The following is a 26,427-nucleotide window of genomic DNA, read 5'->3' on the forward strand; positions in this document are numbered from 1 at the left end:
TGACCTTGTTATTGTTTTGTTCCTCAGTTCTGTGGGCGGTACATCAGATACTGGACCGGAGAAGGCTGAGTCACTACATATGGGCACTTTCCAACAAGTAAGTCCCTTCTTCACCTTGTACCGCACCTCCCCCTACCAGCTCACCTCTCACGTCCTAGATCCTGTCTACAAAGGGCCCACCCCTCCCCCCTCGCCCTCTCTATCTGTCAAGCATTCTGAGGACGGGGCACAGGGAGGTGCAGAGTGGGGTGAGGGGTCAACTCAGGCCCCCCAGGCTGAAAGCGACAACAAATGGGTGTTGTCACCAACGAGTCACCAACAGTCGCCCACAAGAAGTTGTAGGCGTGTCTGTGGGAGCCGTCTGTTGTCCATGACCGACTTCGAGGACAGTCTGACTGAATGTGACCAGGCCGAGCCAGACTTCAGTGAGCTGTCTGTGGAACTAAAGCAAACCTCAGAGGACTACACTTACCTCTCCACCACCTCTGTCACTATGACAACGGAACGGGTCACAGAGAACATCAGTATTACAGCCAAGCCCATAAATGTACCACAGTCTACTCAGCTGCCTCAGTCTTCTGAGGTGGTACGACCCAAAGAGACACATAAGATATTCTCAAAGGATCATATTGACGAGGTGTCACACAGACTTTACAAAGTCCTGTTTGGGTATGTAGTGAAGTCAACTAGTAAAGGATCCAGGAAAACACCAATGGAATTGGATGAAGTAGCGGGTACTTACAGAGCCAGCCCGGTTTATGCAGAGGATTCCCCTACCTCCATGCCTTTGATTGATGTAGACCAGGCTGAGCTTTACGTCAGACCTGTAGATATCAGTCCCTTGATCCCAGAGTCTATCTCCTTTGAGGTGGGTAAGGAATCCCAGACAATAGCTCAAACATCATCTGACGTGTCAAGAACCACTCTCATTTCAGATTCGGTCAAAGTAAAATCCATTGTCAGCACTGCATTAATCCAGATGTCACATGAATCAACTGCTGAGCCCCCAGGAGATGTGTTAGATCCTCCAGTGGCTGACTCCAGATCAGCCAAATCTGTTATACCGGAGGTAGAGTACAGTTTTGCGATAACCTTACCTATCACTCAACATAAGCCTTCAAGTCAGGAGGAAGCCTTTGTTACATTATTATCAGAGTCATTCATGCCTTTGGTGCCAGAATCTACAGCCTCCGAAACCGAAAAAAAGTCTTCATCACCTGACTCAGGGTCTGAGTATGCTACTAAATGTGTAGTTTCAATGCATGATCGATCGTCTTCGCCAGAGTCAGTGACTTCAGATGATAGGTCTGGGTTCCAATCACCTGACTCACCTATACTAGAGTATCGCCCGTCAACACCTGATTCATCCATACTGTTGACTGAGAGTAGAGCCTCATCCCCTGAAACACTGTCATCCGTTACTGAGCTTAGGCTTCTTTTGTCTGACTCGTCCATACCTAATTTTAGACCCCTGTCTCCTTTACCATCCCCTGAGAATAAATGGGAAACTGCAAAATTACCTGCTTATGCCTCTGGACAAATGTTTAGGCCATTGACATCTATGGTTCCAAACAAGGGAGAGTTTACCAGAGCGATATCTCCAGGTAGTGAAAGTAGTTATTGTCGATCTATTTCACCTGAATCTGTCATTTACGAAGGTGAAGACAGAGCATCGTCTCCTGAATCAGTCATTCTGGAAACAGTGAGGTGGCATTTTTCATCAGATAGACCACTATCTCCTGAAGAGGATTTACAGAAGAGGGTATCATCACCTGAATCTACCGGGTCAGTCAATGAACATAGACCCCTGTCCCCTGATTCTCCTGTACCTGAGTTTAGACAGGTGATACCTGAATCGGTTATCTCCACTTCGGGATACAGATCATTCTCACCTGAATCAGAGACTTCAGTGACTTCAGAAACTGAATGTATACCATTGGAGGCTTTTGCCTTTTGGCAGAGACCAGACTCACCTGAGTCTTCAAGATCAGTAGATGAAGATATATTTCTGTCTCCAGATTCACCAGTTCCACAATTTTGGCAATCTGAACCCATTGCTTTAGTGACATTCTGTAGATCATCATCATCCCAGTCTATATTTTCAGATGTAGATTATGAAACTGCACCCTTAGTTTCATTACTTTATAAGGATAGACCTTCATCATCTGAATCAGTAGCATCGATAGATGAGTACAGAGCGCTATCACATGAATCACCTATACCTCAGTTTCGACACTTATTACCCGACTCTATTGTTGATTATAGATCAGATTCATCTAAATCAGTATTGTCAGATACTGAATATGTTATAATGTCGCTGGAGTCTATACCTGCAGCTCATAGATCAGATTCACCTGAAGCTTTAGACTTTGAAAAGGAGATCACGTATCCAGCGTTGACCAAATTGGAATCCTCTAAACCCCTTGTTTTTCCATCCGTGACAAAAGCAAAGTTGACACTTGTTCCAGAAAAATTACAATTGGCAGCAGAATCATTTGAAGCCATTAAACCTAACCCTGTAATGTCAGAACCTGCTATTTCAACAGACATGCAAAATATACATCCAGATATACAGCAGTCCACTGAAAAGGGCAAAAGTAAACTCAATCCATTGTCGGCAAAGACGAAACCCGCAAAAAAAAATTACTCAAAGTCCGCCAAAATTGATCCAGCATCTGAATCAGAGACCGAAATTCCTGCTGAAATACAATTATCTGAGTCAGCATTACCTTCTACAAACCCACCTCCAACGAAACCTGCAGAAGTTGTAACTGCACCTAAACCAGCACTCCCCGAATCTACTAAACCTGAACCTCACAGAGGACTATCAGTACCTGATGTAGCTCAACCTTCAGAAGACCAACACATGGTACTATGCGTGTCACCAATAACTGTAACTGAATCAGGTGTACATGTCCCTGAAAGTCCACCAATCATATTCAAGTACACAGCTCCACCCTTTTTGGAATCTAGTAAACCTGAACCTCTATTAGGTCTATCAGCCACTGGTGACGAGGCTCAACCTTCAGAAGACCAACACATGGTACTATGCGTGTCACCAATAACTGTAACTGAATCAGGTGTACATGTCCCTGAAAGTCCACCAATCATATTCAAGTACACAGCTCCACCCTTTCTGGAATCTAGTAAACCTGAACCTCTATTAGGTCTATCAGCCACTGGTGACGAGGCTCAACCTCCAGAAGACCAACACATGGTACTATGCGTGTCACCAATAACTGTAACTGAATCAGGTATTAATGTCGCTGAAAGTTCACCAATATTAACCGAGTCCTCAACTGCACCATTATTTGAATTTAGTCAAACTGAACCTCAAAAAGGACTATTAGTACCTGCCTTGGCTCAATCTTCATCTGTATCACCATCTGTGTCACCAATAACAGTATCCGAATCAGGGACGCATGTCCTTCCATCAGCAATACTAGTGCCAGAGTACAGACTTGTGTATGATGCAGAACTTTGGAAGCTTATCTCTCAAGTAAATGACCCACAATATGTAGGAGAAACCTACTGTAGTAAAACAGGTGTGTTTGAGTATGCTGGACAAAGAATAGAGTATGAGGTGACATCGGAACCTGAACGTAAATCGTTATCAATAGATTCTCCAGCTGAGGAGTATGACTCTAAGTCACTGTCACCGGAGTCATTATCAGAGTACAGACCCATGTCATCTTCATCCCTGATGCTGTTGGAGGATATTAAAACAATGTCTCCTGCGTCTACAGGAACAATGAATAGGTCATTGTCACCAGATTCCCCCGTACCCAAATATTCACCATTGTTCTGTGAAGCTGTTCAGTTTCACCATAGGTCATCATCACCTGAATCGTTATCAGATGATGAGGTTTCTGAGATATTTGAGTCAAGATTTGTAGCTATTGAAGGTAGACCCTTATCACCTGAGTCGACTGGATCAGTCAGTGAGAATAGCTCACTTTCAAAAGACAAAGACATGGTACCTTGTGTGTCACCAATAACGGTAACTGAATTGGGTGTCGAAGTTCCTGAAAGTCCACCAATAACATTTGAGTCCACAGCCCAATTATTTCCTGAATCTAGTAAACCTGAAGCTCAGAAAGGACTGTCAGTACCTGATTTCACCCACACTCCAAAAGAACCATCTTTGTCACCAATAACAGTATTTGAAGAAGGAATACTTGTCATTCCATCAGTCATACGAGTCCCAGTTTACAAACTTAAGTATGATGCAGAGCTTTGGAAGCTGATCTCTCCAATACATGACCCCCATTATGTAGGGGAAACCCCCAAAACTGGTATATTTGAGTATGCTGACAATATCATAGAGTATGTACAGACATCAGAAAGAGAAAGTCAAAGTTCATCAACTGAGGTTACTGAGGAAAGACCACTCACACCTGATTCTGAGTCTGAATATAGGCCTCTCGCAACTGAGTCAGTTAAGATAAAGACTGTTTTGAGATCAGATTCAGCAGAGTCAGTAAAGTCATTGAAAGCATGTCAATCTTTATTTCTGAATTCCCCCATACCCCAATATTCACTATTTTCCCTTGAAACGGCTCAATCCTATCATAGATCATTGTCACCTGAATCAGTATCTGATTCAGATGTTGAAATAGACCGAAAATATTCAATAGCTCTGGGTATTGACACGAGATCGTCCTTTCCTGAATCTCTAGGATCTGTCCATGAACATAGATCACTGTCCCCTGACTCTCCTGTACCTCCGTTTAGACAGGTAATACCTGAATCTCTAGGATCTGTCCATGAACATAGATCACTGTCCCCTGACTCTCCTGTACCTCCGTTTAGACAGGTAATACCTGAATCTCTAGGATCTGTCCATGAACATAGATCACTGTCCCCTGACTCTCCTGTACCTCCGTTTAGACAGGTAATACCTGAATCTGTTCTTGGATACAGATCCTCATCGCCTGAATCAGTGACTTCAGAAACCAAATTTATACTTTCTGAGGCTTTTTCCTTTTGGCAGAGACCAGACTCACCTGAGTCAATAGCATCAGATACAGAGGAAAGACCCCTATCACCTGAGTCTTTATCAGAGTATAGAATCATGTCTCCTGAATCAGTCATGCAACTGACAAACAGTAGATCATCATCACCTAAATCTACAGCATCAGTGGATGAGTACAGGTGTCTGTCTCCAGATTCCCCCATGCCTGAGTTTAGACAGGCATTACAAGAATCTATCATTTCAATGGTTGGATATAGGTCCTCATCCCCCGAATCATTGGCAGATTATGAAACAGAATCTGAAACTGAATACACTCTTTTGATTTCTGAGATTGAAGATAGACCCGACAGTCCCGATTCAACGGCATCAGTAGATGAGTTTAAGGCTCTGTCACCAGACTCCCCAGTACCCAAGTACACACAGCACGAAACTACTACACTAGCGGCATGGAATAGATCAGCATCGCCTGAATCGATATGCTCAGATATGGAATCTGAAATAGAGTTATTCATAGTTGCCTCAATTCTTCTTAAGGATAGATGCTCATCAGCTGAATCAATTGCATCTATAGATGAATGCATGGCATTGTCTCCTGACTCCCCCATACCTCAGTTTAGACAGATGTTACCTGAATCTGCTATTTCAACCATTGGGTACAGGTCATCATCACCCAAATCATTTGTTTCAGATATTGAATATGCACCACTCATTTCTGAGTCCTTATTTGATGAGGTGAGACCAGACTCACCTGAATCACTAGCATCAGTTGATGAACATAGACCATTAACACTCGAGGGTCCTGTCCCCGATTATAGGGAGGCGTTACCAAAATCTGTGTCAATAAGGGAATTATCCTCCACTGGATCAGTGTTGTCGGATTCAGAACACTTGATCTCAACTGCAGAGTATTTTGCTACTGAACCTACACAATTGTCACCTGAATCAGTAGAATCAAACTGTGGGGAAACAGAGTTGTCAGCCAAAAGTCTCATTCCTGAGCGCGTAATACCATCAGAAATATTGGCATGTGAAGAAACTGACCAGAAATCAATGGCTGGTTCACCTATACCTGTAACAACCATGATGGTGGAAGCATACAATCTTATGTACGATGTACCTGAGTCTTTGCCTGACTGCCAACCCATGTCACCTGCAACATTAGTGTTAAAGGCAGATGTTGGAATATCATCACCTGAATCTGTGTTATTAGAGAAAAAAGTTGAGAAGGCTAGATCGCTATCCCCTGAGTCAGCTGAATACAGACCCATGTCTCTAGAATCAGCCATGTCAATGGTTGACGTTAGAACATCTTCACCTGAATCAATGCATGAGATGAATGACAACAGGTCGCTTTCTCCAGACTCACAGATCCATCAGTATACAATATCAGGTGTATCACGAATGGATTCATGTAATATGGAGTATGCCACAATAGAACACAGGTCATCATCACCTGAATCAACGTCTTCTGGCTCTGAATATGAGCTAATGGCCATATCACCGTCAGCATTAGAGAGTAGGCCATCCTCACCTGATTCCCTAGAATCAGTCGGCAGGAATCGGCGGCTATCGCCTGACTCACCGGTGCCTCAGTTTATGAGGATTTTATCTCAGTACTTCATGGAACCCCTTAGTGATAGAACGTCTTCACCTGAATCAGTGTCATCAGACACTGTATTCGTAGCCTTACCTCTAGATTATTGGGCCGATGTCCTCCAAAGGCAGTCGTCTCCTGAATCCGGTGAATCAGATGAAGAGTTAAGTTTAGTTATTACAGGTAGAGAAACAATGACATTTAAAGCAGGTACGTTGAGTGATGTGACAACTGTTTTAACTTCTGAGCGTGTCCCATTGTCACCCAAAGAAAAGTCATTGGGTGTCACTCTGTTGTCAGTCCCCGATAATGAATTTGAAATAGAACAGGGACAAATGAGCACGACGGATCAAGGCTTACCAAGGGTCAGTGGACTAGTAGCAGAAATGGTTACCTCATCTACGGAATGGACACAGACAAAGCATGGTTCAGAGCATGCTGAAACCATCCCAACTCCCCAAGCCACTATTGGTTTGGAAGACGTCAAAAAGGTCCAGAAAGACGTCCCAGTAAGTCAACAACCAGTGAAGGTCCAGGACGGAGAAGAGGAAGAAGTAGAGGTCCTGTGCCCCAGTGGTGATACAATAAACACCCAGGAAGACCCACAGAGGGTAAGAGAGAGAGCATGATAAAGCTCACTTGCACGTGCCATGAAATAATGAAATAACTCCCGTGCTAATGGAGGATGATAATAACACTGTGTGGTTGAAATGGATGTCTGGATTCTGAAGGATGTTTGTGCAAATCACAATAGACTTGGATGGTGTTTGATGTAAACTAACTCATTTTGTCTCTTTTGAGATGCAACTAATCATTTGTGAAAAAGCACCATCTCATTACTGTAATTGTATGGTTTGTTCTCCAATGGTTTGTTTTGACATTTGTTCTTGCGGTGATTTAAAATATAACATGTTGTCGAAGAAAATGAATCACAAGACCTAGTACTCTATTAGTGTTATGCAGTTTGTTGATGGGATGTCGGTGTTGCATGCTGTAACAACGCATTTCAGTAATCCATGTTCAAGTGATGTCAACATTTATTTCTAGGCTCCGTCTCAAACTGCCAAGGAAATACTGTTGCAGACCGGCTATGGAAAGATGCAAAGTGAATTAAAGTCTACCATGATAATGGAAAGTACTTTACATGAGCAAAAGGCAGTTTCAGCCTTCAGTCAAGAAACCAGTGTATCAGTACTGGCATCTACTAAACAGATGAAGACAGCCACAGGCTCCGAACCTCTTATATCAACTCCATTGCAGATCAGTGAACAAGACCCCTTCACTACCCATAGAGCAGTCACACCTAAACTAAAGAAACCTGACTCTGCCCGTCAGGAATTCTCTGGCTCGAGTGAATTTACATGCAAGGAATTTGAGCAGAATCAATCGGGTGAGTTATTTTCGCCGATGTCAAGCCAATTCCTGGTGCCTCCAGACTATGAAGCTGTGTTTTCCGGACGCCAGTCTCTGAGAGTCTCTGAGTGTAGCCAGGTGTCTCCCACTGATATGAGTCCAGTTTCACCCGTCTTCAGTGACTCTCTGTCAGATACGAGTCAGGTCACGACGACCACCCTGATAGGTCTTGAGTCCGCTTCCAAGTCTGTTACACCTGGATCCGCAGAAGTCTTTGAATTCTCCCCAGACTTTAAGCGAGTGCTCGGTGAATTTGAGAAATCACTCTCTGCATTTGGACCAGATATCCAATCAGATTCCGCCCAAGAAGACTCAGACCTGGAGTTCTTTGACTGCAAAGATGACTTGTCAGACTTCTTAGAGCCAGAGGATCTGAAGTCAGAGGAACCTGAAGACCTCTACCACATTGAAGAGCCTCCTTCCCCAACCCCCTTCGGCAGCACGCCGGAGACAGGCTTCCTCAAAGGGAGCCCTATATACAGCGCACAGTTCCTACGGGTGGATGACCAAAAGCGCTTCTCATCGGGTAGTGAAAGTCTTGGGGATTATGGCATTTATGACAGACCAGAAAGTGAAAGTGAAACTGTACCCACATGTGAAGAGCTTCCCTCCAGGTCGCGGGCTGGGTACGATGACGATGAGTACTCTCTGGAACGGGTAAGAGGTCGAGCATGACGACTGCACCCTGCCCTGGCTTGTGTCCCAGCTTCTCAGGCTGATTGCAGTGTTCCCACAGTCCAGAGAGGGCATCAACTCACTCAAACACAAGTACAAAAAGCTTATCAGTGCTGTGTTTGCATGTGTGTATACTTACAAGACAATACACTGTAAGTCAAACCACTGGTCACTGACCAACACAATGGAGTAATCATGGGACAAAATCAGGAATAAGGAATATACTTACTTTTGAGAATGTTTGCTTGCTGTGTTTGCTAATTATTTTCCTATTTTCAGCTAAGGTACAATGAAGAGAACATACAGTACAGTACATACGAATAAATCCCATTAAAAAAAGTGAAATAATTGTCAAACCTTTACTGTCAATACTTCATATTCCACATCAACATTCCATACAGAGGTACTTGTTTAGACTTTAACCACCATTTCTTTGGATTATCGTTTACATATCTTGCATGGCTGGTTTTGTTGAAGGGGTGTTGTACAACTGGGCCTTCTCTTCATCTTCCATCTCCAACACCATTTCATAAAACCTCTCTCATATTTGATTTATTTCTGAAAAGTTATATCAGGTCTATGATAGCCTACTTTTGAATGCCTTTTTGCTATTCCAATGAGAGAAAAGTAAAAAGTCCAACCGAGAAAGAGAAAAGAAGGAACACTGTTGTTTGTTGTTTTGTTCTTGCAGTAACTGTGCCTGCAGTAACTGTTCTTGCAGTAACTGTGCCTGCAGTAACTATACAAAATGTGTAACCATGATATAATGATCTATTATGCTCACAATGGCTGTGTGCTGTCTCTCAGGAGATAAATGAGGAGCTAGGGTTGCTGTCATCGGATAACTCCGAGGAAGAGGTGTTAACCTCCAGGGTGGTCCGACGCAGAGTTATCATCCAGGTATCGGGCATCGGAGAGCATGTAGAGGAGTGGGCTCTGCCATAGTGTACTGTGTGCTGGGTTTAGATGGGGGTTGACTTTTTGCTTGTGGGTAATTTTGTTGCTGTGCTGAACTTTGGATAATGCCTATGATATACAGTGGGGCAAAAAAGTATTTTGACAGCTCTTTGGTCTTGGCCATAGTGGAGTTTGGAGTGTGACTGTTTGAGGTTGTGGACAGGTGTCTTTTATACTGATAACAAGTTCAAGCAGGTGCCATTAATACAGGTAACGAGTGGAGGACAGAGGAGCCTCTTAAAGAAGAAGTTACAGGTCTGTGAGAGCCAGAAATCATGCTTGTTTGTAGGTGACCAAATACTTATTTTCCACCATAATTTGCAAATAAATTCATTAAAAATCCTACAATGTGATTTTCTAGATTTTTTTTTCTCATTTTGTCTGTCATAGTTGAAGTGTACCTATGATGAAAATTACAGGCCTCTCTCATATTTTTAAGTGGGTGAACTTGCACAATTGGTGGCTGACTAAATACTTTTTTGCCCCACTGTATGTATGTATTCATGTTTAGATTTCTGTCTCATTCTGTCTCCGCTTTGTATTATACTGCACCATCATCTGCCATATCATTTTGTTCTGTGACAGATTGATGAAATATTTGTGACGTTAGATAATGGTGGATATGGTAATGCATATGATAATGGTTGATATGGTAATGTATATGATCATGGTTGATATGGTAATGTATGTGATAATGGTTGATATGGTCATGTATATGATAATGGTTCGAAATGACTGATCTATGTTGGTTTATTTCCCTTTTTGAGACTGCAGTGTTTAAACCGGTTCCTTACCTTAACTCCAGGGTGTGTTTCGGATCTGTTAAGTCAGTACTCTGACTGTGCATTTACTATGTTCTCTCTCCAGGCGGATGACCTGCCAGACATCCCTCCCCAGACAGTTACAGAAGAACAGTACATGGATGAGCAAGGAAACATGGTAGTCAAGAAGGTAAAGGGACATTTTACAACTACATTCACAGACACTGACCTCTAGAACACTCCCCGATTTACAGTAGACCTCAACAACATAAGAAAAATATAAGCTCCCACCAAATGATGATTATTTATTACATAACTACTATTTATCAATGATTTTCCCAGGCAAATAAGTGTGTTTGCTCTTATATGGCCTAGTCATGCAGCTCAGTGCTCTACATTCCTCTCTCTCTGGTCTCTCTCCCCCAGATCACACGGAAGGTGATCCGTAAGTACTTCTCTCCAGACGGTGTGGAGAGAGAGGAGGTGACGGTGCAGGGATCTCAGCAGGAGATGGTCAGCGTGGAGGAGGGAGACGGCTTCTCCAAGGTGGTGAAGAGGACTGTGGTCCGGAGTGAGGGAGATCAGACTGAGGTCAGTCCGTCCATCTGTCGTCTTTGTGTTTATACGTTTACATTTTGATCATTTAGCAGATGCTCTTATCCAGAGCGACTTACAGTAAGTAGTGAGTGCGTACATTTTTGTATTTTGTTTGTACTGGTAAGGGCTGTGCGGTCACCATAGTTTACCGTTAATTAGCATTAACACATTTAGCATCTTCGGGCTTCCTGACATAACCACTGATGCAGACACATGGAATGTCTACATTTGAAAAAGTCTAATAAATCCATGTAATATAGCCATAATAAATCCATTATTTATTTTAGACAGGTCTAAAGAAACATGATGTAGTCTATTTCATAAGAACAGAATAACATACTCTGAGTTGTCCTGATGTGGCTATGCCAAATGGCTGTGGGCTACACTACATTTACATTTAAGTCATTTAGCAGACGCTCTTATCCAGAGCGACTCACTAGTTCATTTAGCAGACAAGATTTGCTTAGAATTCCGTGGTATTATTTTATAGTATGAAGAATACAATTGAACAAAGCTAAATAAAATATAAATATTTTCTCCAAACGATTTGAGAGAGTGAACACATGCATCTATTCTGTGTTGATCGGTAAACATAGAAACAGGTCCTCCTATATGTTTAATTTACAGTTATTAATGTGACTTTAGTTGTTCTACAAACGTTGGGCTTTATGTTTTGATTTTTAATACATTTGTAGGCTGCATGATGCGACTCTAATAATGATTTGGAAAAAAAGTTGCTTGAAAAGCATGAGCTCTGCATTGTTTTTTTGCGCAGGCTGTACACACTACATCAGTCTCTCATTCACAATTTGACAAGGACTTGATAATGCCAGTGTGCCAGTGGCTGCGCGCTCCATTTTATTTTTTTTATTTTTTTTAAATCTACTATCCCCCATAGTACAAAGGTCGACCTATTTTATTCTGTGCGAGAAATAAATATTCCAAACATAGTCTGGGACAGTTGTGGGATGTGATAGAGCCCAAATTCATATGCAATTTGCTAATGCTACAGATCAAAAAGTTAAGCTTAAAATGTTGATAAACTATTAGGCTATTTCTTCACATTATAAGCACAGCAGTGCGCACATGATAGTAGGATATAAGCGTGAATGTTCCATTTGTGGAAAACACCATTGCCATTATGCAATTAATGATTTTATTATAAAGGTGTATTTTTATAGCAAAATATTTCTTCCCCAAACTTGATAGTCACACGTTGCTTATGTACTGTATGTCAGTTAGGCTCTACACCCCTTGGAAAGTGGATTAATGTGCTTCATTTTAAGAAGTTATTAGGCTCCACACCTTATTAAAACATATAGCCCTATGGGCTAGGCTACATGAGGTGTGATACTAACCTTATTAAAACATATAGCCCTATGGGCTAGGCTACATGAGGTGTGATACTAACCTTATTAAAACATATAGGCCTATGGGCTAGGCTACATGAGGTGTGATACTAACCTTATTAAAACATATAGGCCTATGGGCTAGGCTACATGAGGTGTGATACTAACCTTATTAAAACATATAGGCCTATGGGCTAGGCTACATGAGGTGTGATACTAACCTTATTAAAACATATAGGCCTATGGGCTAGGCTACATGAGGTGTGATACTAACCTTATTAAAACATATAGGCCTATGGGCTAGGCTACATGAGGTGTGATACTAACCTTATTAAAACATATAGGCCTATGGGCTAGGCTACATGAGGTGTGATACTAACCTTATTAAAACATATAGGCCTATGGGCTAGGCTACATGAGGTGTGATACTAACCTTATTAAAACATATAGGCCTATGGGCTAGGCTACATGAGGTGTGATACTAACCTTATTAAAACATATAGGCCTATGGGCTAGGCTACATGAGGTGTGATACTAACCTTATTAAAACATATAGGCCTATGGGCTAGGCTACATGAGGTGTGATACTAACCTTATTAAAACATATAGGCCTATGGGCTAGGCTACATGAGGTGTGATACTAACCTTATTAAAACATATAGGCCTATGGGCTAGGATACATGAGGTGTGATACTAACCTTATTAAAACATATAGGCCTATGGGCTAGGCTACATGAGGTGTGATACTAACCTTATTAAAACATATAGGCCTATGGGCTAGGATACATGAGGTGTGATACTAACCTTATTAAAACATATAGGCCTATGGGCTAGGCTACATGAGGTGTGATACTAACCTTATTAAAACATATAGGCCTATGGGCTAGGCTACATGAGGTGTGATACTAACCTTATTAAAACATATAGGCCTATGGGCTAGGCTACATGAGGTGTGATACTAACCTTATTAAAACATATAGGCCTATGGGCTAGGCTACATGAGGTGTGATACTAACCTTATTAAAACATATAGGCCTATGGGCTAGGCTACATGAGGTGTGATACTAACCTTATTAAAACATATAGGCCTATGGGCTAGGCTACATGAGGTGTGATACTAACCTTATTAAAACATATAGGCCTATGGACTAGGCTACATGAGGTGTGATACTAACCTTATTAAAACATATAGGCCTATGGGCTAGGATACATGAGGTGTGATACTAACCTTATTAAAACATATAGGCCTATGGGCTAGGCTACATGAGGTGTGATACTAACCTTATTAAAACATATAGGCCTATGGACTAGGCTACATGAGGTGTGATACTAACCTTATTAAAACATATAGGCCTATGGGCTAGGCTACATGAGGTGTGATACTAACCTTATTAAAACATATAGGCCTATGGGCTAGGCTACATGAGGTGTGATACTAACCTTATTAAAACATATAGGCCTATGGGCTAGGATACATGAGGTGTGATACTAACCTTATTAAAACATATAGGCCTATGGGCTAGGATACATGAGGTGTGATACTAACCTTATTAAAACATATAGGCCTATGGGCTAGGCTACATGAGGTGTGCGACTATGATTAAGTCGCGAAAAAAGGCATTGTTTCTTTTGCTCGGCATCATTCACAAGTGTTAATGTATAATTTAGAATGGTTTAGAATGGACCATTATCATGCACCTGTATGGAAACAGGCGCATCAGGGAAAAATACATGTCATCTATGCACTTAAATTGCGAATGGAGGACGCTTTTTATTATTTTTATTTTCATGCCAGGTAGGCTTTACTCCTGTTGTAAATATAAGCAATGTGCTTTAATATTAGGAATGTTGAGAAATAAATATAGTAGGCCTAGCCTATAGAAAGCTGGACCCTCTCTTTTTAGTAGAGGCCATCATTCTGATTTTTCGTGCAAATGCATAGCCTATAGAAATGTTGCACAACATGAGCTCTCATGAAGTGTTTGAATCGATTTTCATTGATGTCAGAGTGATTAGAGGGACAATAGAGTGCTGAGTACCAGGCAGTTAGCAAGTGTGTTAGGGTATTAATGACCAGCAGCAGCAGCATCAGAGCTTCGAGAAGCCTAATTACCGTGACTAAACAGTCTTGACTGCCGGTGTGGAGGTAAAACAGTCAATGCGACAGCCCTAGTACTGGACCCCCATGGGAATCGAACCCACATCTCTGGCATTGCAAATGCCAAGTGTCTATAGTCTTTCTTTGGGGTCAATATTCCAGTGTTTCTGAAAACTATTGAGTATTACATGCAAGAACCATTTCAATGGCAATATACTTATGCAGTATACTAGATACTGTAGATATCTGTCAGCTAGAACACTACACCTCCCATAACCCCCTGTGCTACAGGTCACCTGGCCAATTAAGGAGCTGAGTGATAGGTTAACTTGGCAGCATATGTGCTAAACTGGGAGCATGCCACAAGAGGAGCTGCAAAATGCACAGCTTCATGGACCCAGGGGGTTTTTCTGGATCAAAATGCACAGCTTCATGGACCCAGGGGGGTTTTCCGGATCAAAATGCACAGCTTCATGGACCCAGGGGGTTTTTCTGGATCAAAATGCACAGCTTCATAGACCCAGGGGGGTTTTCTGGATCAAAATGCACAGCTTCATAGACCCAGGGGGTTTTTCTGGATCAAAATGCACAGCTTCATAGACCCAGGGGGTTTTTCTGGATCAAAATGCACAGCTTCATGGACCCAGGGGGTTTTTCCGGATCAAAATGCACAGCTTCATGGACCCAGGGGGTTTTTCTGGATCAAAATGCACAGCTTCATAGACCCAGGGGGTTTTTCTGGATCAAAATGGGGCTTAGGCGGTGGGCGTGGCAGTGGGCGTGGCAGCGCATTGGTACCAACCATTAGTATGTGTGTAACGGGGGCTGAGCTATAGTGGAGTTTGTGAGGCAAGGCCGGATCCAGAAGGGGCCCGGGGCCGGGTAATTTTTACAAAAACATCTGTAGAGTCAGAATGTTTTGAGCTCTTTGATGCTCACAAGCATCGTTAGAAGGTAAAGGTTTCTTCTACATAGAAGATCAGAGGAAATCCCAGGACATTCAGTAGTGTCTGTAATGCTGTATAAGCTCACGTAGTTGCTGTCACAAACTCCACACAGTTGTCACTGACTAGTTGGATATTCATTTCCCACTGAGCAAACCATTTCTGTTCTTCATGTAATTCATTTTGATCTGACATTTGTCAAGGAAACTCATGAACGCCAACTGTTTATGTCAAATAGTTTTGTGTTCGACTAAGCTAACATATAGAATAGTTTTAAGATGGCCATACCATAGATCATTTAGCTAATTGATTTGGAATTTTAGGACCCCCTTTAGGTATAATTTTTTAAAATAAAAAATGATTTGATAAATGATTACATTTGGCCTTTACTACTGTCGCCCATAGAAACACATTGAAAAACAAATCCATAAACAATAAATAATGAGGAATAAGGATTTGAAGTGCCTGTCCTATATCTAGGAGATATTTTTGTTTTTTTTGGACACATAGATAAACCCTTATTTTTGTTGCCACAAAACTACCTTCTTACTTCCATTTGTTTGTATGGGTTACTTTCAGGCGAGTCCCGTCTTTCCATAGAGTTGTCATAACCGCTCGGACGCTACAAACGTTTTCGTGAAAAGAGCGATTTTCAGGATGTCTCCTGGTCTGACAAACACCACTGTAGCTCGTGGATTGAGATACAGCCAACCTGATATCTCTAGCTTAAACTGAAGGATTTTGATGGGGATTGTTTTATTATGTTACATAGATTGACGCACAGGTGCATCAATAGACTCTTAAGGAATAATTATTAAAGGTCTTATAAATTAATGATATATACCCATTGATTCTTGAAGAATATAACTTAGAAATGAGCTTAGATGAATAGTCATAAATCATCAGAACCCCAAATATAAGCTTGTTTTACTCCAATGTTTGTAAATAAAGTAAATGTTAACAAGCACTATTTAGCCTCAAAACATGTTTAAAACTATAATTGTGATATCATGGATGGTCAGTCCTTGCATCCATAGCTCTGTCTATGAATTTAAGAGTGGTTCAATTTCTCCAGCCCCATCTCTCTGCTTTTTAATGAAACAGGTGCATTTTGTTATTGTTTCAACTGAATATTGCCTCTTTAATGTTTGAAAGAAACCCTTTTGAATCATTTAATGTTTGGAGTATATTACATGCTGACCGAGTTAGACCTTTTGATTTGAAATATGAAATAACAAAGTGCAACTGTATATTCAAAACCTTAATTTGCCTTAAATCTGTCTCCTGAGCCCTTTGTACTGAGATCCTTTGCATATTCATGGCCCTTGTGTGGTCAACCTCTGGCTACACCACAATATATCATGTATCCTTATGTGCTACAGAGTGTACAGTGCATTGAGGAAAGTATTCAGACCCCTGCACTTTTTTTTGTTTGTTACGATATAGCCTTATTCTGAAATTGATTAAATATTTTAAAATTTCTCATCAATCTACACACAATACCCCATAATGACAAAATGAACCCCATAATGACAAAATGAAAATGGTTTTACATTTTTTTTTCTAAGTTATTAAAAAATAAAACAGAAATACCTTATTTACATACGTATTTAGACTCTTTGCTATGAAGACTCGATATTGAGCTTACGTGCATCCTGTTTCCATCCTGTTTCCATTGATCATCCTTAAGATGTTTCTACAACTTGATTGGAGTCCACCTGTGGTAAATTCAATTGATTGGACATGTTTTGGAAAGGCACACACCTGTCTATATAAGGTCCCACAGTTGACAGTGCATATCAGAGCAAAAACCAAGCTAAGAGGTCAAAGGAATTGAATGTAGAGCTCCGAAACAGGATTGTGGGAAAGGTACCAAAACATTTCGGTCCATTGAAGGTCCCCAAGAACGCAGTGGCCTCCATCATTTTTAAATGGAAGAAGTGTGGAACCACCAAGACTCTTCCTAGAGCTGGCCTCCTGGCCAAACTGAGAAACTGTCACTCTGACAGAGCTCTGAAGTTCCTCTGTGGAGATGGGAGAACCTTACAGAAGGACAACCATCTCTGCAGCAATCCAGCAATCAGGCCTTTATGGTAGAGTGGCCAGACGGAAGCCACTCCTCAGTAAAAGGCACATGACAGTCCGCTTGGAATTTGTCAAGGGGCACCTAAAGGACTCTGACCATGAGAAACAAGATTCTCTGGTCTGATGAAACCAACTATTTGGCCTGAATGCCAAGCATCATGTCTGGAGGAAACCTTGCACCATCCCTACCGTGAAGTTTGGTGGTGGCAGCATCATGCTGTGCGGATGTATTTCAGCATCAGGAACTGGAGAATCGTCGGGATCGAGGGAAAGATGAACGGAGCAAAGTACAGAGATCCTTGATGAAAACCTGCTCCAAAGAGCTTAGGACCTCAGACTGGGTCGAAGGTTCCTGTCCAACAGGACAAGGACAACGACCCTAAGCACACAGCCAAGACAACGCAGGAGTGGTTTCGGGACAAGTCTCTGAATGTCTCAGAGCCCGGACTTGAACCCGATCAAATATCTCTGGTGAGACGTGAAAATAGCTATGCAGCAATACTCCCCATCCAACCTGACTGAGCTTGAGAGGATCTGCTGAGAATAATGGGAGAAACTTCAGACTATGGCACACAGATACAAGTGTGCCAAGCTTGTAGCGGCGTACCCAAGAAGATTCGAGGCTGTAATTGCTGCCAAAGGTGCTTCAACAAAGTACTGAGTAAAGGGTCTGAATACTTGTGTAAATGTGATATTTCTGTTAGTTTTTTTTGTAAAAATGTCAAAAAAACTGTTTTTGCTTTGTCATTATGGGTTATTGCGTGTAGCTGGATGAGGATTTTTATTTATTTAAACCATTTTAAAATAAGGCTTTAATGTAACAAAAGGTGGGAAATGTCAAGGGGTCTGAATACTTTCCGAATGCAGTGTAAATCAGTTAGCTTAGAACCCTATGTTTGACCTCTCCAGTTGACCTTCTCGGAGCCCCTTGCCCTGGGGGCCACCACGGCCTCGGAGATCGAGTCAGAGCAGGCGGAGGGTCGAAAGGTCAGCAAGGTGGCCAAGACGACGGTGGTGAGGGGCGAGAGGATGGAGAAGCAGACGGGTGACCCCTCGCTGGCCGCAGACCTCCCCTCGGCCAAACAGGACTTTGAGAAGGTCAGTAGGTTGAGGGAGACCAGTTATGATATAAAGCCAGGAAAGTATTTTCTACCTCAGTGGCTTGAGCAGAGCAGGTTGAGCTGGATCAAGTGTTGTAAGGGATACTATGCCTGGAACATAAAGCTGAATGGTTAGAGCTTTATAGCATGCCATTGAAAGGGTTCTTGACTGACATGTTTGTTACTGTATGACCTGGTAAAACCTTATTGAAGACTTAACTCAACTCTAAGAACAGACACAGGGGTTTTGGTGTTTGACATGTTCTTGTCCTTGTTCTGTCACATCCAGGCATTGAGTTATGCTGGAGGCTTTGGGAAAATTCAACTTCCCCATTTAGTAGAAAAAGAGGTTGTGAAGGAGGACGGTTCTGTTGTCAAAAGGTTTGAGAACAGCATGGGAGTGTTCATTAATTGACCCAAGGTGTCCATGTTTGTACACTCCTGTTAGTCTTTTGAGTGATTTATCTGAAAGCATGATGTAAATAGCTCTTTCTTAACATTTCGTTTACATGCTTAGATAAAATGCTAAGATTCGGACCTGCGCATGTGCAAAGTATGTTACCCATCGAAGGGCGTGTTTAAGATGACTCATACGGTTGGTGATGGTAGAGAGAAGGCTAACCTGCATGGATTGTTTTGAGACATAGATTAGCTCGAATGGTTTGGGTCACTATGACCAGTGACCAAAGTCAGAGTTAGTTTCAGTCAAAATCCTGTCAATGAAGCTTTGACAAAACGTTCAGGTTCTTTTGGAATTATTGGTTAACCAAGTCTAATAAACTCTCTCTTCCATCTCTCGCTCTTTCTCTATTTCTCCCATCTCCTTATCTCCCTCCCTCCCTTGTCTTTTCTCTGTCCCATCTCCAGAACCCAGATGCGTAAGTCTCGTACCCAGAAGAGGACTGTGGCGATGGATGCCCAGGGTAAGCATGTGCACCTGGAGCGGCTGGACGACACCCCAGAGACCCTGCAACCCGATGCCCTTCAGCAACACCTGCACTTGCTGCTCCAACGCTATTGCGCCAAGGAGGAGGAGGGAGGAGAGAAGGAGAAAGAGGAGGAGAGGAGAAAGAAGAAGTGATGGGCTTTTTTGATTTGCTGGCTGAGTTGTGTGTCTTCCCTTTTGGCCTCGCCCCCAATGCTACATAAGCCTCCTATCCACAAAAAAAACATGAAGTCTTGTAAGCTATTCTCTACCACAACTCTGACCCCTCGATGACCCCTAACGACCCTTAACCTTTACCAGCCAGACTTCCCCTGCTAAAGACACTGGATTACGTTTTTGGTTTCAATTTTTTTTTTCTCCCTTTTAGTGGCAAATAATGAAACAGTTTATTATTATTTATTTTTTTGCTTTTGACTTGTTTCCAGTTTTTTTTTTTTGCTCATTTTGTGACCAAAGATGGCACCCCCTTTCTCGTCGGGTGACTTAGAATAATATTTTTTTTGTCGTTATCCTTTTGTTTGGTTCTTGTAGTTTTTGGCTGCTGTGGTACAATAATAAAGAACAACACAAAAAAAATGCAACGAATGAAAACAGCTACAGGAAATGTATGAAGAGGGTGCACCTCGCACGTTCGCCTCATGCAGAGGCCTCTTTCTGAAGGAACGATTGTAAACATTTGTAAATAGAGAAGACTGGTAGAAAACAAAACAAACAGCAATTCAAAAGCATTTGTTACATTTGTCCCACGGTACCTGCTGTACACGTACGTGTACCAATCTGTTCTGTGGTCAAGGGTGAAGGGTCTTGACCCTTTTCATCCGACTATCAAGAGATTGTTACATAGGAGTCCGTTGTCATAAACAGTTTTGGAGAGATACTGTTTTAAAGGAGTGAATGCCATAGTCTTTCATCGAGGACTTTTGAATCAGATAAGCACAAATATGCTGTGATCTGAACCCCCATTTTATTGAAGCAAATCATCCCCAAATAACCCTCCACTACAGTTCAGTTTACAAAGTTGGCTCAAGGTGGTTACGTGTGTAATGATGTGGTGTCGTTTGTTTTACATGAGCTTTGTGAACACACGTTCAGCCCCAGCCCCAGCCCCAGGTACTGCCCCAGGTACTGCCCCAGGTACTGTCCCAGGTACTGCCCCAGGTACTGCCCCAGGTACTGTCCCAGGTACTGCCCCAGGTACTGTCCCAGGTACTGCCCCAGGTACTGCCCCAGGTACTGCCCCAGGTACTGCCCCCATCTCCCTGTTTTTCTCTATCTGTCTTATGGGTGTTGTGTAGTCAAACTTCCTTCTGAGCAGTGCATCAGACTGCTACCACCTATATGTGTGTGTGTGTGTGTGCGTGTGCGTGTGCGTGTGCGCGCACGTATGTACGTGAGTGTGTTTGAGTGTTAGTTCATAGTATCCTCACTGACATTGCGACCTGCCATTTTCTAAAGAAATTATCCAGAATGTTCTCCTTTCTTGTCCTTCATGTACGCTGTTTTATCTTCCATTACTACACCTACAGGTCATAACACTAGGTACGTCTCCCCTCCTTCCCTCCCATTACTACACCTACAGGTCATAACACTAGGTACGTCTCCCCTCCTTCCCTCCCATTACTACACCTACAGGTCATAACACTAGGTACGTCTCCCCTCCTTCCCTCCCATTACTACACCTACAGGTCATAACACTAGGTACGTCTCCCCTCCTTCCCTCCCATTACTACACCTACAGGTCATAACACTAGGTACGTCTCCCCTCCTTCCCTCCCATTACTACACCTACAGGTCATAACACTAGGTACGTCTCCCCTCCTTCCCTCCCATTACTACACCTACAGGTCATAACACTAGGTACGTCTCCCCTCCTTCCCTCCCATTACTACACCTACAGGTCATAACACTAGGTACGTCTCCCCTCCTTCCCTCCCATTACTACACCTACAGGTCATAACACTAGGTACGTCTCCCCTCCTTCCCTCCCATTACTACACCTACAGGTCATAACACTAGGTACGTCGCCCCTCCTTCCCTACACCTACAGGTCATAACACTAGGTACGTAGCCCCTCCTTCCCTACACCTACAGGTCATAACACTAGGTACGTCGCCCCTCCTTCCCTACACCTACAGGTCATAACACTAGGTACGTCGCCCCTCCTTCCCTACACCTACAGGTCATAACACTAGGTACGTAGCCCCTCCTTCCCTACACCTACAGGTCATAACACTAGGTACGTCGCCCCTCCTTCCCTACACCTACAGGTCATAACACTAGGTACGTCGCCCCTCCTTCCCTACACCTACAGGTCATAACACTAGGTACGTAGCCCCTCCTTCCCTACACCTACAGGTCATAACACTAGGTACGTCGCCCCTCCTTCCCTACACCTACAGGTCATAACACTAGGTACGTCTCCCCTCCTTCCCTCCCATTACTACACCTACAGGTCATAACACTAGGTACGTCGCCCCTCCTTCCCTCCCATTACTACACCTACAGGTCATAACACTAGGTACGTCTCCCCTCCTTCCCTCCCATTACTACACCTACAGGTCATAACACTAGGTACGTCGCCCCTCCTTCCCTCCCATTACTACACCTACAGGTCATAACACTAGGTACGTCGCCCCTCCTTCCCTCCCATTACTACACCTACAGGTCATAACACTAGGTACGTCGCCCCTCCTTCCCTACACTTACAGGTCATAACACTAGGTACGTCTCCCCTCCTTCCCTCCCATTACTACACCTACAGGTCATAACACTAGGTATGTCGCCCCTCCTTCCCTACACTTACAGGTCATAACACTCGGTACGTCGCCCCTCCTTCCCTACCATGAGTCACTTGTGCGTGCCATCTCACCCATCTATCAATGACTTTGATTAAAGGTAGACTCAGCAATATGACGAGGATGCAGAAAGTAAACAGAGTGGGTCAATTTCCACAACAACTAAGAGCGTTGAAGCGTGAGGCTCAACTTCTCTGCTGTTTTGGTCCTGTGGCTTCCACTCTGTGAACAGCCTGAAGCAAACCTGTGCACATGTGCAGATACTGGGTGTGACTTTGTGAGAGCAAAGTCTTGCATCTCACTATCTGCGGTGCTGCTCGTGGCCACATCATTTCATTGAGTCTTTCTTTAAGCCTGTTAAGATTTGTACAAGCAAGTATAGGACAGAGAGAGACCAGTGTGCTGTAGTTGTTCTGTTTCATTTGCTGTTGTTGATTAGATGTTTTTTCTGTTGGTTTTATGGTATCCAATAAATGGTGATAAGATCGGCACATCATCTTGAGTTTCTGACAGATTCTTTTTGGTCTGCTTCGTGTTTGCGTGTGTTGGCAGCGTGGAGATGGAAGATCCTTTATCATTGGCCCTTTTACATACATTATTTCTATGTTTCCACAATCTTGTTCTGGGGGCAGATTGGTTGGAATGCCAAGGGACGGAGCTTGAGCTATATGATTGGTTAACCAGTGTGTCAGAGGAAACACTGTACACCTGGCAAACATGTCAGCATGCACTGCATCTGGCCCACCACACGAGTCACTAGTGCACAAAGACATCCCTGCCAGCCAAACCCTCCTCTTACCCAGACTATACTGGGCCACCACATGGGTCTCCCAGTCGTGGACTCGAACCCAGAATCTCTAGTGACACAGCTAGCACTGCCTTAGACCACTGTGCCACTCAGGAGTCCACATTACCTTAAAGTAAACTGTTCATCATTTCTTTTGACTGGTTAGATTCAAAAGACCTAAACTTCCAGCTGATGGTGTGTGCCTGAGTGGCAGAGGGTGTAAGACATAGGTTGCCATACCAGAAGGTGCCTAGTTCAAATCCCCGTCTGTTTTGTTTCCCTCACATTCCTTGCCTAAATGTTCTGCCCTCAGAACAAGCTCTACTGTTAATTACCATCCAAGCAATATCGTTGTGATTTTGGCCCCCACAGACTTGCAAGGCCTATTCATTTCAACTGGTATACATGGAGGTGGAGTAAACACGGAGCAGACTTCTGCAGATTACCTATTGGCCAAGTTTGTGTTTCTACGTATTCATTGATGTTCAGCCATGCTCCTCCTCCAGTGTGCGGAGACATGGGTGTGTTTTATGTTTGTGCGAGTGCAAGTTGAAACTGGGAAAGGGAATTTCAATTGAAACTCTTCAACCGATGAGTTGCCATTGTACGCAAGGCTTCACATGAATTCTGAAACGCTCTAGAAACCATGACTGAAACCAGAAAACAGAACTGACATGGATGTACTGTAATCTTGGGCTGGCTGGCTGAAAGCATCGTTGGGTGTTGTGTGGTACAGACTTTATCTATGTAATCTAATATTACGGTTCATCACTTTGCCAATTTACTTTGTGTGATCAAAATCAAAGAAACCAACAACAAAAAAAAAGTCAAAAACTTGCATTTGATTTGATGAATCTGCATCTTGTTTCCATGGTGATAACAATATTACACATATATAAATATCTATGAGGGCATGTATTCATTAATAATAAAGGAGGGGGAAGTCTGAACATGGCATAGCAGCTACAGTGTATGTGGCAGAATATTAAATTGTACATGTATCAAATGTGTGGTGTGGTTGTCATGTTTACTATCCATGCTTTGAAGGATTACACCACAGCCAGTAGAAGTCAAATGGTCACTTTTTTAAAATGTATTTTTGTTTATTACAGTGATCACCTCACAAACTTTAAGCTATGGGCAAAGTGACATGGAAATAAGAGATTTGGCAGAAATCACATTTTATTTGATATTTCTTAAAACATCTATCAGTCCTTTCTCGTCATGACAACAATATACACTTTGTCCCATAGTACAGTTCAACGTAATTAAAATTTTAAAAAATTGTCTCACCATTCCTGTAGGAACACATGGGGGAAGTAATGGTTCATCCTAATGGCAAATTTACACAGTGCCTTTAATCCCAAATGGATTACCTCTTTGCCAATCCCAATATTCTAGGTTGACCCCGATTCAATTTTATTGCATCTCTAACTCCCTTACATTTCCATCAACCTAAACACCCATTTATGAAAATATCTACCAACGAGGAAAAACTAACCAGAACAATGTGATCTCATATGACCGTCTCCCTTCTCGTATAAAACATTGTGTGTTGCAACTTGTCAAGTAGAGAAACTAACACCCAGGTGTCAGTGGTAAAAGGCTATTTGTCTTCCATAGGTTCTTCTGCATGGACACGGGGTTGGAGATGAGAGGAGATGCTACACTATCTTCCATAGGTTCTTCTGCATGGACACGGGGTTGGAGATGAGAGGAGATGCTACACTAAAGAAACAGAACCATTTGCTATACATGAAAGGGTCAATAGTTCCCCCCCAAAATATAGAACCAATAAAATTCACATAATTATCATCAGCCTTATGAAAATATCATGATTAGACTTTTAATCAGTGTTCTATATGTCATACAATGGCGTTGAGTAATACAAGTGAAAGAATGTAAACTATAGATCAATCATTGAGAAGTCGGTCACATTGCGATGATATAGACACAAACGCATATTATAAAACATAGGATACCATTTTTCCCTTAATAACATAAGCTGTCAATAAAAATTCCAAGTAATCATACTTAATATTGAGCCAGTTGAGAACAACTTGAATTGTTAAGATTGCAAACTAAGCTCATAATTAAACAGTTTGATATTCCAGAGTTTAAGCAAAGATATAGCGATTCACATCAATCACAAGTCTATACATCACCAAAATAAAAGCAAGCTCATGTTTGTCGTTCACTTCTTAGATTTTCCTGCACAAAGACTGACATTTAAAGAAGGATTGACAGACTGCAATGTTGGTTTAAGGCTAAACCTATATCAGTTCAGTTATTGGGATTGATGTGTAATATTCAGATGAGATGAATACCTTGATGAGTTTGGTGTTGGTTCACCGCACGTTCCTGACACTGATAATATTGAAGATTGAACATTTTCCCATCAAACATAAAACATGTTCAAAAAGAGGAAATCATTGTTTCTGAATAAAAAACAAAAAATGTTTAGTTATAAATGTCCTGCGATGAGACAGAAGGTGATAAAACAACATTTTCACTCAAATGATAAAATACAAAATTATATCGTCAAGATTGTTGTGTATTTCCTTTTCATCTTTTGCAAGAAGAATCTTCAGTTCAGCATCGACGATATGTAAACAACACTCTGAGATGGCAGAGTTGGGCCGAGATTGGATGAGGATGTGACAGACACTTGGTAGGCGGGGTCCATAGATCAGCAACAGCTGCAGGATAGGGCGTCATCTCAACTGCAATACAAAGATCATTTTGGAATTAGTAACTTGTGTTGTATTGTCAAAATGTGAGTGAGGCTAGAGAAAGACCAAAGTGGAAACAAAGCAGACCAAGCTAGCTACATAGCTCCCGGATAAAGCAGGTTAGGTGGGCTAAGCTACAGTGCTTACTCCACTAAAAATGTTGCGATTATGCTGCGGGACTTAGAGGTCATTTGTAGTTTAGTACAGTACCCTGCGTCACCACTTCATTGCTCCAGACCACCACAAGGGGGAGTTAGAGCACAGATTATGCTTTTGGGTCCTACTGACAATGAATGGGTGACAAACTAAATAGAAACTGATGCAAGACTCCAGTATTACTTGCTAAAAACAGTTGTTACACTAAGGCTTTTATTCTTTTATTTTGTTCTTACTGTAGTACTTTAGACCGGTCACGTTGAGTGGCGCAAAGGTCTGTGTTGCTACAGATGTTGGTTCAATACCTGCGCCGGACTCAACTTTTTCCTCACTCATTTTACGTTATTTGAAAACAAAATCTCCAAAAAGGGATATTCTCACAGATATATTATTAACCCTGTTAATAGGAGGACAATATATATTGGTCATGGCTCCCAATGGGATTGCAATGCAGTTGTCCAGC

The 26,427-nt window shown here is 42.3% G+C and overlaps 2 protein-coding genes across 54 annotated transcripts in view; one reads left to right on the plus strand and one right to left on the minus strand.

Annotated features, from left to right (window-relative positions):
• LOC124014455 (ankyrin-2-like) overlaps window positions 1-22,785 on the plus strand; it is a 296,971-nt gene extending 274,186 nt beyond the window's left edge. For 37 of the 42 annotated variants that reach the window (XM_046329454.1, XM_046329456.1, XM_046329458.1 and 34 more), the window contains 6 exons: window positions 28-97; window positions 10,482-10,565; window positions 10,802-10,966; window positions 18,358-18,546; window positions 18,838-18,929; window positions 19,416-22,785. In XM_046329454.1, coding sequence (XP_046185410.1) covers window positions 28-97; window positions 10,482-10,565; window positions 10,802-10,966; window positions 18,358-18,546; window positions 18,838-18,929; window positions 19,416-19,629 — 814 coding nt within the window. In that variant the 3' untranslated portion in view covers window positions 19,630-22,785. The remainder of the gene's footprint in view (window positions 1-27; window positions 98-10,481; window positions 10,566-10,801; window positions 10,967-18,357; window positions 18,547-18,837; window positions 18,930-19,415) is intronic. The other 5 variants (XR_006835021.1, XR_006835022.1, XR_006835023.1 and 2 more) reach the window with 5 other exon arrangements.
• Window positions 22,786-24,154: 1,369 nt separating this feature from the next.
• Window positions 24,155-26,427, minus strand: part of LOC124014458 (calcium/calmodulin-dependent protein kinase type II delta chain-like) — a 122,158-nt gene continuing 119,885 nt past the window's right edge. For all 12 annotated transcript variants that reach the window (XM_046329489.1, XM_046329487.1, XM_046329494.1 and 9 more), the window contains one exon: window positions 24,155-25,799. In XM_046329489.1, the coding sequence (XP_046185445.1) occupies window positions 25,796-25,799 (4 nt within the window). In that variant the 3' untranslated portion in view covers window positions 24,155-25,795. The remainder of the gene's footprint in view (window positions 25,800-26,427) is intronic.

This window comes from Oncorhynchus gorbuscha, linkage group LG25 (assembly GCF_021184085.1).
Source record: "Oncorhynchus gorbuscha isolate QuinsamMale2020 ecotype Even-year linkage group LG25, OgorEven_v1.0, whole genome shotgun sequence".
NCBI classification, from domain to species: Eukaryota; Metazoa; Chordata; class Actinopteri; order Salmoniformes; family Salmonidae; genus Oncorhynchus; species Oncorhynchus gorbuscha.